Consider the following 14,693-nt stretch of genomic DNA (forward strand, 5'->3'; position numbering starts at 1 on the left):
ATGTTCCCTGTGAGCCTCTGTCATGTTCACAGCCCTGGCTATGTGATGGACAATAGTACCCCAGGAAGCAGCAGAATACACAGTGGGAGATGGTACCCTGGGAAGCAGCATCCCCCCACGCAGGGCTGCCGAGGTTGCTTTCCTGACCAGCAGGTCCCTCTGTGCCCACGCTCACACTGCTCCTCTCACCGTCCCCCCACATCCTGCTTCCCCTCTTTCTTCCTCCCATTGACCTGCTGCCAGTTGGATTATTTCTTCCCCAGATGCTGCAATCTGCATTTTTCCCAGGTTGAATCCGCCTAGGTTTGTTCTCCTAATCTCTCCAAATTCTTTTTGTGTTATTTCTGCCCTTGTCAATCTGTAGCATATCCACCACAGATTATGTTAATGCACCATTTACTGGGTATGGCATTAGCGACAATGCTGAGTGTCTGTAGATGCAGCCCCTTTGCCAGGGTATCTGGGATAGCCCTTCCTTGGCTTCCAGGGAACCAGCTGGACATGAGCAAAGGTGCACTGTTAATGCTGGAGCTGATGCTCTGCTGGTCCCCATGTCCCACAGCCCAGGGGTGGCCCTTGGCCCCATGGTGTGCCTGTGCTGGCACTTGGCCGTTGGCCCCCACCGCTATCGGTCCATCTCTTCCCGCTCAGGAGGCGTCCTGTCCTTTCGGAAGGATGGGGGAAATGGAAAAGGCTCCACCTCTTCCCTGGGCAAATACAGCTCCTCTGAGTTCATATCCTGGAGAGCGGAATAGCCAGGTCCCAGCAGGGACGGTGACTTCACCTCCTGGTAACGCGTTTCCCCGGCCAGCTGGGAAAGGAGCCCTTGTATCTCCGAAGGAGCTGCCTGGCTTCCCCCACCCAAAGCCTTTCCCAGCTGTTTCCATCCTGGATGGGGCTGGGGGATGCAATTTCAGCTCTGTGGAGAAGGGGTGTTACCACTTCTCCCAGCCAGGGGAGCTGGGCTGGGCTGCATCATTTTGGGGTAGGCAGCCACTACAAACCCACAAATTATCGTGGAGAAGGGGAGCAAGCACCATCCATCTCACCCCATCTGAAATCCTTCTGGGGGCCTGAAACTGAGAGAAGGAGCATGTGTTTGGCTTTTGCAAGGGTTGAATCCAGCACCAAAGGATTCCTGTGATGCTCTTTTCCCTGCTTGGCGTTTGTCCCCTCTGTCCCCTGTGGCCATCAAACCTTGGGGTCGAGAGCTGAGAGCTGCACCTTCTTTCCAGCTGTGTGGATGGAGACAGGGTTTCCGATTCTGCCTTTCCTTTCATTGTTCTGGGAGCCTTCACTTTGAACAAACTGCCTGTTTTTTCCTGCTTTGCTTGTGAGGGGAAGTAGCAGGGGGGAATTGGGGGTTTGGATGGGGGTCTTGGAGTAGCTGGGCTGGGAGTCAATGATCAATGTTTGTGCTGTGTGAGGATGCTGCCCAATGTCTCACCTCTGCCAGCCTCTTAAAAAAACCTTAAAAGTTTGATTTACCCTGGAAAAAATATTCCCAGCCTTCTCTAAAGAAGGAAAAAGGCTCCCAGTTGACTCCATGGTCCTGTTGCCCTATCCCTCTTTGCATGTGGTGGACGTCCAGCCCAGCCCAGGATGAAAGGCAGAGTCCTGGACCTCTCAAACTCCCCTGCCTTTGCCATCACTCGCCTTCACCGTCATCCACCATCGTATCTGAACATGTTGCAGGACACTATTGCTTAAAGAAGATGAGGAAGGAGGCCAAGCTGCCAGAGGAGACTTGAACATGTCATCAGCAGAGACAAGTTGGTGACAGAAACAGCTTGGGCTCTGCGTGGCTGTAAGCCCTAAGATTTGGGGCTCCAGCCAGGGGTAAATGGTGACTTGTGTTGAGGTTAGAAATGAGCATTAGGTGCAGGGATACTCACAGCACAGGAGTGCTGTGTCCAGCCTCAGGATGCTGTGAGAAGCTGCCCAGAGCTCAACTCCTGGAAGGTTATTGCACTTGCTGGGGTTATTCCAGGCTGCTGAAACCAGGAGCAGGGCTTGGTGTGACAGCCATCCTGCAGCCTGTGCAGTGTCGGAGCAGGCAGGGCCCTGGTCTGATCCAGGGTTTGGTAGGGTTCTCGAGGGGTGAAAATACCAATTACTCTTGAGGAGTTGCCAGATGTTGGTGTAGGGACAATAAGGGGCTCCCAGCTGCTCTCACGTCACTGCCATTTGCCCTCTGCTGATGGGATTCCATCTCTTTGATTGCAGCCTCCCCATTCCCGCCAGTTAACCCAGTGGCTTTGCCCCAGTCACACCAACCCTATAGTGCCTGGCTTGGTGAGGGGCCTGTTTGTCAGCGTTGGTGGGGAGCCCGTCCTCAGTGATGCTGCAGAGTCTCAAACCTGGCAAGGCTCTTTGTGGGCAGGAAGCACCCCTGGCCTTTGGACACCTGTGGCATTTGGACAGCCATGGCTTTTGGGCATGGGATGGGTGCTCAGCCAGGTTTTCCAGGCAGCAGCGTCTTGGCACCCAAATTCACCGACCATCACCACGGAGGAATCAGGGGAGCCCCTGTCTGGGGAGCCGGGCAAAGCACTGGGCTCAGTGTTTGGGGTGCAGCTGGTGGCTGTAGTGGGGAGCTGGGGTCAGGAGCCCTTGGCTGTCACCCAGCCTCTGTTCTGAGCTGGCTGGGCAGCTTTGGTTGAGTTTCTTAACATCTCTGTGGCTGAACTCCTTCCCTATCAAGGTGGGTGAATCTTCTGAACCTATTGGGAAACTGCTCCTGAAGCAGCTGGTCTGCTGGGAGGCTGTGCCGGGAGGAGCTGGGTGTGGGCGGCCACAGCGGACGTGCCTGTGGACAGAGAGGTGACAGGGAAGGGTGATTCCTGCGATAGAGGGATGGACATCACCTCTTTGGGTCTTGATTTTGGCCAAGATGGTGAATCTGTCCTGAGCCCTGGCATGAACTCATCATATGCCGAGGCAGGGCCACCCTGGGCCATCACAGGGCAGGTTAGGTGAAGCTGCCACCTCCTGCCACCTCCGCCTCCAGCCACCATGGAGGCGGCTGCTGCTCTGCGGGGTAGCAGCTGATTAGCTCCTCCAGCTGGTTTATTGGCTTACTGGTGACAGTCCCCAGGTGGATTTCATTTTCTCAAGAGGGTGTGTGCATGTATTTGGTGTCTTCAATACACACTGTCCTTCTCCCACTGCCCAGGGAAACAGAATGGTGTTCCTGCAGTGCCGTTGCGGGGCTCTCCTGCATGCAGGGTACTTGTAGCAGGCAGTGTAGCGGTGCTCAGGACTGGATGTTCAGGATGCTCATGGTACAGGGACACTCAGCGTTGATGTGGCTGGCAGCACAGGGATGTTCGTGATGCTGGGATGCTCAGACCTGCAGCACAGGGAGGCTCATGGCACAGGGATACTTGCAGCCAGCAGTGTGGGGATATGATTTCCCAGGACGAGGGGATGGGATGAGAGTCTGTAACACAGGACCAGCAGAAAGGGTTGTTTTTCTGGCAAGGAGGTGGATCTCCAGTTTTTTCCAAATCACACACGATTCGTGTGTTGTCCTGGACAGCAACAAAGCCATGCAAGTGATGGAGCTCTGCTGTGGCTGCCCTGGGTGGACAAAACTGGCAGGGGGTCAGAGCACAAAAACCTGCCTTCTGGAGCCTGACTCCGTGTGAGAGCCAGGGCAGGAGCCTTCAAAGCGCGGAACTCCACAGGATATTTGGGCATTTCCTTCCCCAGCCAAACCCAGGCGAGCACGTGTCGCTGCTTCCCGAGGAGCACTTCGGAGGGATTGTGCCGGTCTCCGGGAGCTCGGGGTGAAGCTCGCGGGTGTCCCCAAGGAGCAGCTCTCCGTTGGCGGGCACGGGTGACTCAGGGCGCCCGCTCCGCTGGCACGGGGGTGCTGGGCCGGGCGAGGGCACGCCTGGCTCCGCGCAGCCGGCACGGCCGGCGCCAGGCGAGTGCCTCGGGGGGGTAAATACGGCTTCGTGCCGGGCCGGCTGCCAGCGCGGCGGCTGAGGTGCCCGGCCCGCTCGGCGGGTGAGGTGCCCGGCCCGCCCGGCCGCTCCCCGGTGCCCGGCCCGCCCGGCGGGTGAGGTGCCCGGCCCGGTGAGGTGCCCGGCCCGCCCGGCCCGGTGAGGTGCCCGGCCCGCCCGGCGGGTGAGGTGCCCGGCCCGCCCAGCCGCTCCCCGGTGCCCCCCGCACCCAGCCCAGCCCAGCCTGCGGCCCGCGGGGAAACCGAGGCACGGGCAGAGGGAATGCGCCGTGCGGGGCTCCCTCAGCGGGGATCCCGAGGCCGCGGGCCGGACCAAGGCCGTGCCAGGGCTGAGGGGCCCGGCCCGGCTGGTGCTGGGCGGCCGCGCTGCCTCGGCCACGGCCGGCGGCCGGCCCGACATTTGTAAGCAATTTTCCGGAGGTGCTTCCCGCTGCCGCTTGGCAGCCAGACGCCGCACAGAAGCTCGCCGGGCTCCCTGGAGGCCTCGTCAGGCCCGGCCCTGCGCTGCGGAGCCTCGTCCTGCCCGGGCCGGTGCCGGGAGCGCGGTGGGGCCGGGGCAGAGCGGGAGCCTGGCCGGACCCTCGAACGAGGAACCGCGGCTGGGCTTAACCCTTAGCGTGCACCAAGCCGGGCTTTCCCTGGAAATACATAACCTCTTCAGGGTGTCCTGTATGTCAGCGCTGGGTCCGTGTTCTGGTTTCATTTTTTGCTCCTGGTGGGGAATGGGGGTTGCGGGTCAGGCCTGAGAGTGCCCCTGCCCCAGTGCAAAGCCAGCGGGGGTGATGATGTAGCTGGGAAGGATCTGGCCACACCACCCCAGTGCTGTAGCTGGATTAACCCTGCAGTCTTTCCCAGCCCAGCTCTGCAGCCCCCTGGCCAAAGCTGAACAGGCCGGTCTGGGAGGGCTGTGGGATTGGGAACAGCTTGGCACAGCTTCTGCTGAGCTGCAGAACACCTGTGTGGAAAAGGATGGGTAGTCCAGGCTCCAGGGGGGAGGGAAGAGGCTGGAAATGTGGGGGAAACCTGGGGAATTGGTCAAAAGGAGCACATGGATGGAATGAGGAGGGGGAATGCAGGGAAATGTCCCATCAGCTGCCTTCCTGTCACCAGGTGCCTGAAGTTTGAGGCTCTGCAGCAGGATGGCACTGGTGGAGGGGTCCCAGCTGCCCCTCCATCCTTCCATTCCTCTCCTTTCCCATGCCTTTATGCTGGGGTGCCAAGACACTTTCCCATCCACACTTCACCTTCCAGCCTTGCTGCAAACCCTCCAGCTCTCCAAGCAGTGATTTACTCAACTGCAAATCAGAGAAGCTTTCCCTTCCTGCCCAAGGTGGATCCAAGCATTTAGGAAGACGCCCAAAGGGATGCTGCTCCTGGCTCTGCTGTTGGTGACCTGCAGCTTTCTCAGCCATCTGCATCATGTCCGTGTGGTCCTGCCCTGTGTCCTGGCCTGGCTGGGCTGCTGGAGCAGGGAACAAATCTGAGTAATGTTGCTCAGGGAGATCTGGATGCTGACAGCTACCTGGGAGCAGGCAGGGACACCCACTGTGTCCTGGGACATCCCAGCCCTGCTTACTGGACCTCTCTGGCCAGTTCAGTCCCCTTGAAAATAGGGTTAGCGGTAGGATTTTTGGGTGAACTCTCCTTCTTCAAATAGTGGGCATTGCTTAACTCCAGGACCAGCCCCCAGGAGCTGTGGAATGTTTCTGCCTCTTTTGGAGGTGCTGGTGCTCACTGGGCATCTCCATCCAGCCCATCTCTTTTCCCAGCATTGCATTCCCTGTGGTCATCATTGAGGGTCTGCCCCTCCTGCCCTGAGTAAGGACCCCTCGTCCTCCTTTCTCCTCCCCTTTCCTGACCCTTTTCTAGTGGCAGTTTTCAGCTGCAGATGGTGGGAGCAATCCCAGTGCTTATGGCTCTCCAGGACTCAGAAGTGGCCAATTTACAAGTGAAATGTTATTTTTTCCTGGCTGCTGAGGTCAAGGGAAGCAACTTGTCCTTGATGAAGACCCCAGATCCTGAGCTCTTGGGGCGGGGAGGTGGAAGTGGGAGCTCTGCTGAGTGATGGCTTGGGGAGCCAGTTCCTTTGGGAAGGGCTGTTGGATTGGTGGCTGAGGCTCAAAGACAAACAGTGCCTGGAAGAGGTAATTAGGGTGATCCTGTCCTGATCCCCTCAGCTGTGGTGAGGAGTCACGAGTCCTTCACCAGCAGCCACTCCAAGCTCATTTTGTGTTAATTAGGCTGTTTACAAAACACTGTAAATTGCAGTAATGAATACCCCAGTCCTTGGTTTCCTTTAATTATCCATTTGCATGATGAATGAGCCAGCCCCCCTTCAGCTCTTCTTTTTCAGCGAGGGGTCACACAGCCCACTATGGCTTATGGGATCTGCCATACAAGGTGGGCAGAGACCTTGGGAAAGAGGGAGAAGAGAAAGGAATTGAGGAGGAAAAGGAGAGGAAGGAAAAGGAGAGGGATCTTCAGCCCCAGAGATCTACCTGGCTGCGAGGAAGGGGGTGCCTTCCCCAAGATCCCACCACAGCCAAGTGGAGTTTGAGCAGCTGTTTCACCCCAGGCTCAGAGCCTGGCACTCAAGACTTTGATTTTCTGTAGGAAAAAGCACAGAAACCATTCAAAGCATTTAATCCTCCCTGGCTCGGCGATGGGGCTGCCTGGAAAGGCAGAGGAGGAGTGGTGGTATTTCTTAGCCCCCCACATACCTTCCCCTTTCTTTCCCTTTTGACTTAGCAGATGAATTCCAGAGATGTTAATCCGCTCTCAACCCCTCGGTGAAGAATAAAATGTCCTCTCTGTGTGGGAGGAAGGAATCCATTCGAATTAATTGTGGGAAGGAGCAGGGAGCTGGGGGGTGCACTGGGGGTGCATGTGAGGCTGTGCTGAGGGTGGGCTGAGCATCCTCTGCTGCCCAGTGGTCCCCGAAGGAGAGGGAAGGATGGGCAGAGGGATGGGGATATCCAAGGTAGCACAATCCTTGTATTCACAGCTGGAAGCTTCAGCCTCTGCCCTGGCCATAAAAATGCCAACCATGTGGTCCGTGGGCCAGGCCTCAGTGGCAGTGGCGGGCACAGGGAGCGAGTGGGGGGTAAAATGGTCCCACTCAGCAGTTTTGGAGTGTCAGTGCCTATAAAGGGGAGGGAAGCGCTCGCTGTTCTGCCAAGCCAGGGTGGCAGGAGCTGCGGGGTCTGACCCATCCCGGGGGCACACAGGGATGGGGCAGGAGAGATGGAGGGAGGAAGGTGCTAAGCTTGAGCTGGGTCAGCTCACTGAGGGTTTGTGGAGGTGAAAGTGGAGGCAGAGGAGAGGAGAGGAGAGACCCCCGGGATGGGCCAGGCGCTGTTCTGTGCGCTGGGAGGTGGGTGTAGCTGTGGGATTGGGTTCATCTGGGGGCCTGGGGGCTCTGCTTCCTGCTCTGACCTTCACCTCTTGTCTCTGCAGAGCTCCTGGGATCTGCCAAGCGCCTGAATGTGAACTACCAGGATGCAGACGGGTGAGTGCTTCCCTGGAGGGTGCTGGGTGCTGCTGCCAGCGCGGGGGGCTCCTCTCCCCATGTCCAGTCAGTCCTGCAGCTCAGGGTGTCATACAGCTTTCCAGGGCAGCTGGAGAACACATCAACATCCCAGAGCTTGCCTGGATCTAAGCTGAGGGCAGTGCTCAATCCCTCCTGAAAGTCCTTTATAAATCCCTTCTATGTGCCCCTCTGTAGGGATGGGGTTGAGTAGGGATGGCAGCGTGTCCAGCCAGTGCCCTGTGTCCCCATGGCTGAAGCCCAGAGGAGCACCTGGCTGGCCTCAGTGCCTGCACGTGCTCGTGCCTCTGTTTAATATCCCATTGTTTTGGGGGGGAGTTAGAGAAAGAAAATATGAGGTTGCCCAGTGACCACAGCATATTTGTGTAGCTCATCACTTCCAAAATCCAAGTACTTAATAAACTGGGTACTGAGAGTTAAAGAAACCACAAAGGCTCATAAAATAAATAAGCGTATTATTCTTATTGAATTAACTCTAACCTGTCAGTCATTAGCATTGTTTTTATGTGCTGTTGTTGTACCTAATTTCTACATGTTTTCTTTTGGAGGACTCTGTAGGAAGAGGTGTCCACGATGAGTCCTAACAGGCCAGCGGGGGGTTGGGAACATGCAGGATGGCTCCATCTTAAAATAATACTGTACAGATGGAGCTTAATAGAAAAAGAATTTAATAATAGAAGCAATGATCTGATTCTGATATGGCATAGGGTTTGTGCTTGGGCAGCTCCAGGAGGGCTGAACGTGGGAACTGGGGTAAAGGGTCTGTTCCCTGCCCAAGGGACAAGGGCAGGGTGTTGGGTTTCACTGGGGCACAGGAAGGGGATGGTGGGAAGGTGAGACACGAGCATGGGGGTGGCAGAGTGTGTCCTGGGAGAGCCATGGTGCTGGTGGTGTCCTTGGCATCACCTTGCTCAGGGCTTGGAGAGGATGGGGTGGGTGAGTGTGGATTTGTGCAGCCACCCCAGGACAGAGTGGGACCCCACAGGGATGGGTCAGGCGGTCACACTTTGAGGCAGAGGTTTTGCTGTGGCTCAGGGACATGATGGGTTCACTGGAGAAAGGAGCAGCCCTCCCTGCTGGGGTTAGTGTCCCTCCTGCAATGTTGAGACTTGCACAGGGATTTGGGGATGCAGATCGTGAGAGCCATGCTGGACGAGCTGAGTCCCCGGCACTGGGTTTGGACACTGCAGAGCCCATTGGAGCCCCAGGCTGGTGCTGTCAGGAGCCCCCCATGTCCCTTGGAGTAGCTCACAGGCTAATCCCCAGTGGCACAGGGACCCCTCTCTTGGCCTTGGCCCTTCACGTGACGGCTCAGGGGGAGTGCCAGGCAGACAGGCCCCTTTCACAGCCCCAAGACACTGAGCTCTTTCATCGCCGGCAGCCTCCCACGCTCTGCCATGGGCTCCTGGCAGCCCTGCTGGCATGGGGAGGGGGCAGCTGGCAGAGGGGCAGGAGTGGCCAGAGGACTGATGTGTTTGCTGAATGCTGTGAGCAGCGTTCTGGCTGCCTGGCTGCCCTGTGGAGAGGGAAGGTGCATCTCTCTCCATCCTGCCTGTTTCCCCAACAGAGGACATGGAGTGAGGGACTCCTCTCACTGGGGTTTCCCAAGGTACACAGTGTGCCTGCATCTCTCACTGAGCTGCGGGGCACAGACAGCTTGGAGGAATTTATGAATGTTTTGCTATGGGGAGTCTGAGGCACTGGGAGTAGGGAATCTGGGAGGATTTTGCCACGAACAACCAGTGAGAATCCCAGCCCTCTGCCCATGCACATGCAGGGAGTGCTGTGAGGACAGCACAGTGGGGCTGGGGGCCAGCTTGAGCCCTACCTTGTGCCACAGGTTCTCAGCACTGCACCACGCAGCCCTGGGCGGCAGCCTGGACCTCATCTCGCTGCTGCTGGAGGCACAGGCCACCGTCGACATCAAGGACAGCAACGGTAAGGGGTGACCCCCAGGCACGGCCCCTGTGGCACCGGCTGATGCCCTGCGGCAGGCCGGGGGCCGTGCCCGGCCCTGCTGAGCCCCGCTGCCCACAGGGATGCGGCCCCTGCACTACGCGGCGTGGCAGGGCCGTGTGGAGCCCGTGCGGGTGCTGCTCCGCGCCGCCGCCTCCGTCAACATGGCCTCGCTGGACGGGCAGATCCCGCTGCACCTCTCGGCGCAGTACGGCCACTACGAGGTGGTAAGTGAGAGCCCAGAGCCACCCGTGTGCCCTCCGTGGGGCTCGCTGGAGTACTGGGTGGGGGCAAACCCCCCGTGCCAGGTGGGAGGGAGGCTGCAGGGTGATGCTGAGCCCCTGCACCACGTTGCTCCCCTGCAGTCGGAGATGCTGCTCCAGCACCAGTCCAACCCGTGCCTCATCAACAAGGCGAAGAAAACTCCGCTGGATTTGGCCTGCGAGTTCGGGCGGCTGAAGGTGGGTGCTGTGGGCTCTGCCCTGCACCAAGGGCTTCTCCAGGGGCAGCTCTGGAGCCCACTGGCTCCTCTGGGAGCAAAGCGTGGGGTCTGGCCACAACTGCTCTCCCTCCACCACGAGACTCAGAGCCTGGCAGGCAGCACCTGCCTCCTCCCATGGCCACACACAGCCAGACCCTGAACCTGGGAGCTGTGGGTTTTTTTTCCCCTGACCTCACAGCAGGACAGTGTCAGACTGGGAGTGAAGCCAGGAGTTGTTGCTCCCGGTTCTCCACAGCCTTCCCCCCACCCACCCCAGCTTTGCTCACGGTTAAGCATGGATAGGCTGAGTTGGCTAATCCCAGCAAGCTCTGAGCATCCAGCGCTGCTCCAGGTCCCCGGCACAGTTCTTGGGGATAGGGCCACACTGTGCTCTGGGAGACCCTGGTCCAGCCAGCACCACTGGGTTGGGCTGTAGCACAGCCAGCCAGACTGTTCTGTGCCCCACTCGGAGGGGAGCAGGGGTATATTTCCATCTTTGGAGTATCTATAATGTCTGCAGCTATAAACAGGGCAGTAAAAATAACTGCTCTGTGCCTCTGGGTTGCCCTGAGATGCTGAGACTCGCTCTGGGCTGGGGAGACTGGAGGTTTTTAGGGCTTGTTCTGAAAAGCTCGATTATGGGAAGACTATTTCTGGCTGTTATGACCTTTTACAGCCCCTCACGACAGTGTGGCCATGCCAAGCACTGTCCAGCTCCAGCCAAGCCTGGGGCTGTGGATGGAATGGAGTGGTGGGATGGGGAGTGGTGAGCTGGCCCCAAGGATGAGCCCCTCAGTGGGAGGGTGCAGGTGGGGGTACCTGCACCCTGTTGCTTACCAGTGTGTTATGCAGGTGGCCCAGCTGCTGCTGAACAGCCATCTGTGCGTCGCCTTGTTGGAGGGACAATCCAAGGATGCCACTGACCCCAACTACACCACTCCTCTGCATCTGGCAGCCAAGAACGGGCACAAGGAGATCATCAGGTAATTCCCTGCCTTATGCTGGAAAAACCCATCATGGCTTCAGTCCTACTTCCTCCCAAACACACCTTCCTCCTGCAGCCTTCAGCCCCTCATCCCCAAAGCAAGTGCAAGGTGTTGTCCACTTCCTGTTGTATAGCAGCCAAGTGCCTGGCCCTGATGTCCATGTCCTCTGTTCATGCCTTTCCCTCCCTCCTACCAGGCAGCTGCTGAAGGCTGGGATTGAGATCAACAAGCAGACAAAGACAGGAACAGCCCTGCACGAAGCCGCGCTCTATGGCAAAACAGAGGTGGTGCGGCTCCTGCTGGAGGTGAGCACGGTGGGGATGGGGCTGGGGGACATCCCTGGGGGTCACTCAGCACCCCTTCCCCTCAGTCCTTTGCCTCCCTTGAGTCTGGTGGCAGGCAGGGAGCTGGCCTTGACCGTGTCTCTTCCTGGGCAGGGTGGAGTCGACGTGAACATCCGGAACACCTACAACCAGACAGCACTGGACATCGTCAACCAGTTCACCACCTCACACGCCAGCAAGGACATCAAGCAGCTACTGAGAGGTGAGGTGGGGATGGCACTGAGAGGGATTTCTTCCCTCTGGGACCTGCCTGGGCTCCCAGTGCTCCTCCTGAACAGCCTAAATCAGTGTCAGCATCCCAGTCCCCTCTCACATGTGCCCCCATCCTACATGTGGGGCTGTGTCTGGGTTTGAGGTCTTTCTGCAGTATTAATGTTTTCTTCTCTCCTCTTCGTGCTCTTGCTTTCTCCTTCTGCCCTCCCTGGACTCCTCTCTTTCCTCCCTGCGCTCTGGCACCTTCTTTCTTTCTCTGTCCCTTGCCTTCAGAGGCATCAGGAATCCTGAAGGTCCGAGCTTTGAAGGATTTTTGGAACCTCCATGACCCAACCGCTCTCAACGTCCGAGCAGGAGATGTCATCACGGTGAGGCTGCTCTCTGCTCCCCATCCCCCTGCCCCAACATGGCCCTGGGTACCAGCCCCATCCCTCTTGTCCCACGGCAGGTCCTGGAGCAGCATCCGGATGGTCGATGGAAGGGACACATCCACGACGCTCAGAAAGGCACCGACCGGGTCGGGTACTTCCCCCCCTCCATTGCAGAAGTCATCAGCAAGCGGACAGGTCAGTGGCCATCCTGAGCATGCTGGGAACAGTCCCCTCTGTGAAACCTTCCCAGCCTTCCCAGCACCTCCTGTCAGACAGGCCCTGCAGCCCTGGCTAGCTAGGGGGGAAGGGAAGGACTCTGGGGTTGTCACCACGGTTGGGATACTGCTCTGGGGGTTGTGGCTCAGCTCTCCCCTCTGTCCCTGCCTCCTGCATGAGCTCTCACCACGTGTGTTTTGTCTTTGAATGCAGGCATGGTTGTCCCCCGCGTGGCACCTGCGCAGCAGCGCCAGGGTCCCCCCGGGGCCCTCCCGGCCCCCCCTGGGGGGCTGCAGCACCTCCCCGACGAGTGTCCACACCCAGCAGCCCCGAGCGGCCCAGCAGCCTTTGGTCACCTCACCCTAACCCGGACAGCCCCAGGCCCTGACAGCTCAGGTCAGGGGAGCACCTGGGGAGGGAGAGGGGCTGGGGACCTTCTCCTGTTCCCAGCCCTGCCTGGGCAGGGGCACAGGGGGAGACTCTCTTTCCACCTCTCCATGGGGAAGCAGCATGATGAGAGGGAGCAGATGCAGGAAAAAAGAGTTTTGGGGAGCCCTTAGAGCAGCCCCTTCTCTCCCTATGTCTCAGCCCTCTGTGTGTCCCTTGCCACCCAGGTCACCCTGTCTGTGTTGTGCATGCTGGGAGGCGGGAGGGAACTGCTGCATTGTGTGTGGCTGGAGGGATCTCGTGGGAACTCAGTGGCATCAGTGTGTTGGCACATGGGTCCTTGCTGGGGACCTCTGTGCCCGGTGTCACCCCCGATTCTGGGGAGCTGCTGACGGGCTCCCTGCTTGCCCCAAGCAGCAGGAGACAGGAACAGCGTGGGCAGCGAGGGCAGCATCGGCAGCATCCGCAGCGCCGGCAGCGGCCAGAGCACCGAGGGCACCAACGGGCAGAGCACCAGCATCCTGATCGAGAATGCCAGGGTAGGCACCCTGCTCCCCTGTGCTGCTCCCCTGTGCTGGCTCAGGCTGGAGATAGAGCCCCATCCCATTCCATGCCTGCTTCTAGCAAAGGAGGGGCTGCTGGAGTTGAGTATCCTACACCAAACACCTTCTTGCTGCCAGGGATCAGCAGGGAGATGCTCGTGGGGAGACCCTAGTTGTTCCCCAAAGCACAGCTGGCCTTTTTGAGTGGAGCTGGAGGCTATGGTTGACATCACAGAGCGTCTCCATCATATGCTGTGTTACCTGAGAGGATAATAAAAAGCCCTGAGCCCAGTCCTGCCCAGATATTTTGCTGGGGGCCAGCCTGTTGCTGGGTGAAGCTGTGACCAGCAGCCCAGCCTGGGGACCACCACTCTGTTCCTGGGGGTGTGATAAAACTGGTCTCCAGAGCTGGGTCCTTCTTCCACTCATTCCTCCTCTTCCTCAGCCTCTGCCCTCCACTGGTGACAACCTCCAGCAACACCTTTTGGGATCAGAGCCACACAATGGGACCTCCCCAGCAGGTGAGGACTGTTGCAACTCCATGGGACCTTGGGGACAGCTGTCCTCACAGCCCTAGGGGCTGTTCACTGTTCAAGTGCCTCTGTGACAGTTCTCCTCTCTCCTTTCTGCCAGGGCCACAGGGCCTCCAGACCCCAGGCAGCTGCCCCCCAGGAGACAGGGTCTTCTCCCACCAATTCTTGCGTCCTGAGCAGCTCCTCGAGGGGAAGGTAACTGGATCCAACTGGGGAGTGGTGTGCTGGGTGAGAGGGCCATGTTTGGGGCACTCAGCCCAGCTCTTACTGCGCCAGGGACACAGGGAACTGGGTCTTCAGGACACAAGTGGGTCTTTCCCAGGGAGATCCTGTCACCTTGCCTGGAGCAGTCAGGTTCTTCCAGCCCCTGCAGCCACCGTCATGGGCTGTTCTGTGTCCCATCCTCTCCCCAGGATGCAGAAGCCATTTACAACTGGCTGCGTGAGTTCCAGCTGGAGTCGTACACTGTCAACTTCCTCAACGCTGGCTACGATGTCCCCACCATCAGCCGCATGACCCCGGAGGTGAGGCAGGTCCTTCCCCACCCAGAGCTGCCAGCTGTGGGTAAACACTGCCCAGAGCTCCCTGAGCCACTGCTGACCACGGCCCCACTCTGCTCCCTTTAGGACCTGACAGCCATCGGTGTGACCAAACCAGGCCACAGGAAAAAGATCTCTACAGAAATCGGGCAGCTCAGCATTGCTGAGTGGCTGCCCAACTACATCCCGGTGAGTCCCTGGCACTGAGGCTTTGGTCACCCCCTTTCTCCATGTCTTTTCCCAGAGCTCTCTGACCCCAGGATAAGACAGGATGGGGTCTCTAAGTGAATAGCTTTGACTGCATTAAAGCAGTCAGAGACACCCTAAAACCAGAGTCTCCTGGGCAGGGAGGGGATGCTGAAGGTGCTGCCCATTCCTCAATGCTCATGGCAGTGGCTCCATGCTCTTTCCAGGCTGACCTGATGGACTGGCTCAGTGCCATTGGGTTGCCCCAGTACCACAAAAAGCTGGTGAACAACGGCTACGATTCCATCACCATCGTGACGGACCTGACATGGGAGGACCTGCAAGAGATTGGCATCAACAAGCTGGGTGAGTCCCTCCTGCCAGGCTGGAGTGGCCCAGGGCAGCCAAATTTCCCACCCAGG

The 14,693-nt window shown here is 58.5% G+C and overlaps 1 protein-coding gene across 8 annotated transcripts in view; it reads left to right on the plus strand.

Moving 5' to 3' along the window:
* Positions 1-14,693, plus strand: part of CASKIN2 (CASK interacting protein 2) — a 53,369-nt gene that overhangs the window by 33,141 nt on the left and 5,535 nt on the right. For 3 of the 8 annotated variants that reach the window (XM_072937062.1, XM_072937061.1, XM_030287250.4), the window contains exons 3-18: positions 7,427-7,478; positions 9,358-9,455; positions 9,555-9,700; positions 9,839-9,934; positions 10,807-10,937; positions 11,137-11,245; positions 11,378-11,486; positions 11,771-11,865; positions 11,946-12,063; positions 12,298-12,480; positions 12,886-13,010; positions 13,459-13,534; positions 13,647-13,741; positions 13,960-14,070; positions 14,173-14,274; positions 14,499-14,637. In XM_072937062.1, coding sequence (XP_072793163.1) covers positions 7,427-7,478; positions 9,358-9,455; positions 9,555-9,700; positions 9,839-9,934; positions 10,807-10,937; positions 11,137-11,245; positions 11,378-11,486; positions 11,771-11,865; positions 11,946-12,063; positions 12,298-12,480; positions 12,886-13,010; positions 13,459-13,534; positions 13,647-13,741; positions 13,960-14,070; positions 14,173-14,274; positions 14,499-14,637 — 1,785 coding nt within the window. The remainder of the gene's footprint in view (positions 1-7,426; positions 7,479-9,357; positions 9,456-9,554; positions 9,701-9,838; positions 9,935-10,806; positions 10,938-11,136; positions 11,246-11,377; positions 11,487-11,770; positions 11,866-11,945; positions 12,064-12,297; positions 12,481-12,885; positions 13,011-13,458; positions 13,535-13,646; positions 13,742-13,959; positions 14,071-14,172; positions 14,275-14,498; positions 14,638-14,693) is intronic. The other 5 variants (XM_030287249.4, XM_030287251.4, XM_030287252.4 and 2 more) reach the window with 4 other exon arrangements.

The sequence above is a fragment of the Taeniopygia guttata genome, chromosome 18, assembly GCF_048771995.1.
Source record: "Taeniopygia guttata chromosome 18, bTaeGut7.mat, whole genome shotgun sequence".
NCBI lineage: Eukaryota > Metazoa > Chordata > Aves > Passeriformes > Estrildidae > Taeniopygia > Taeniopygia guttata.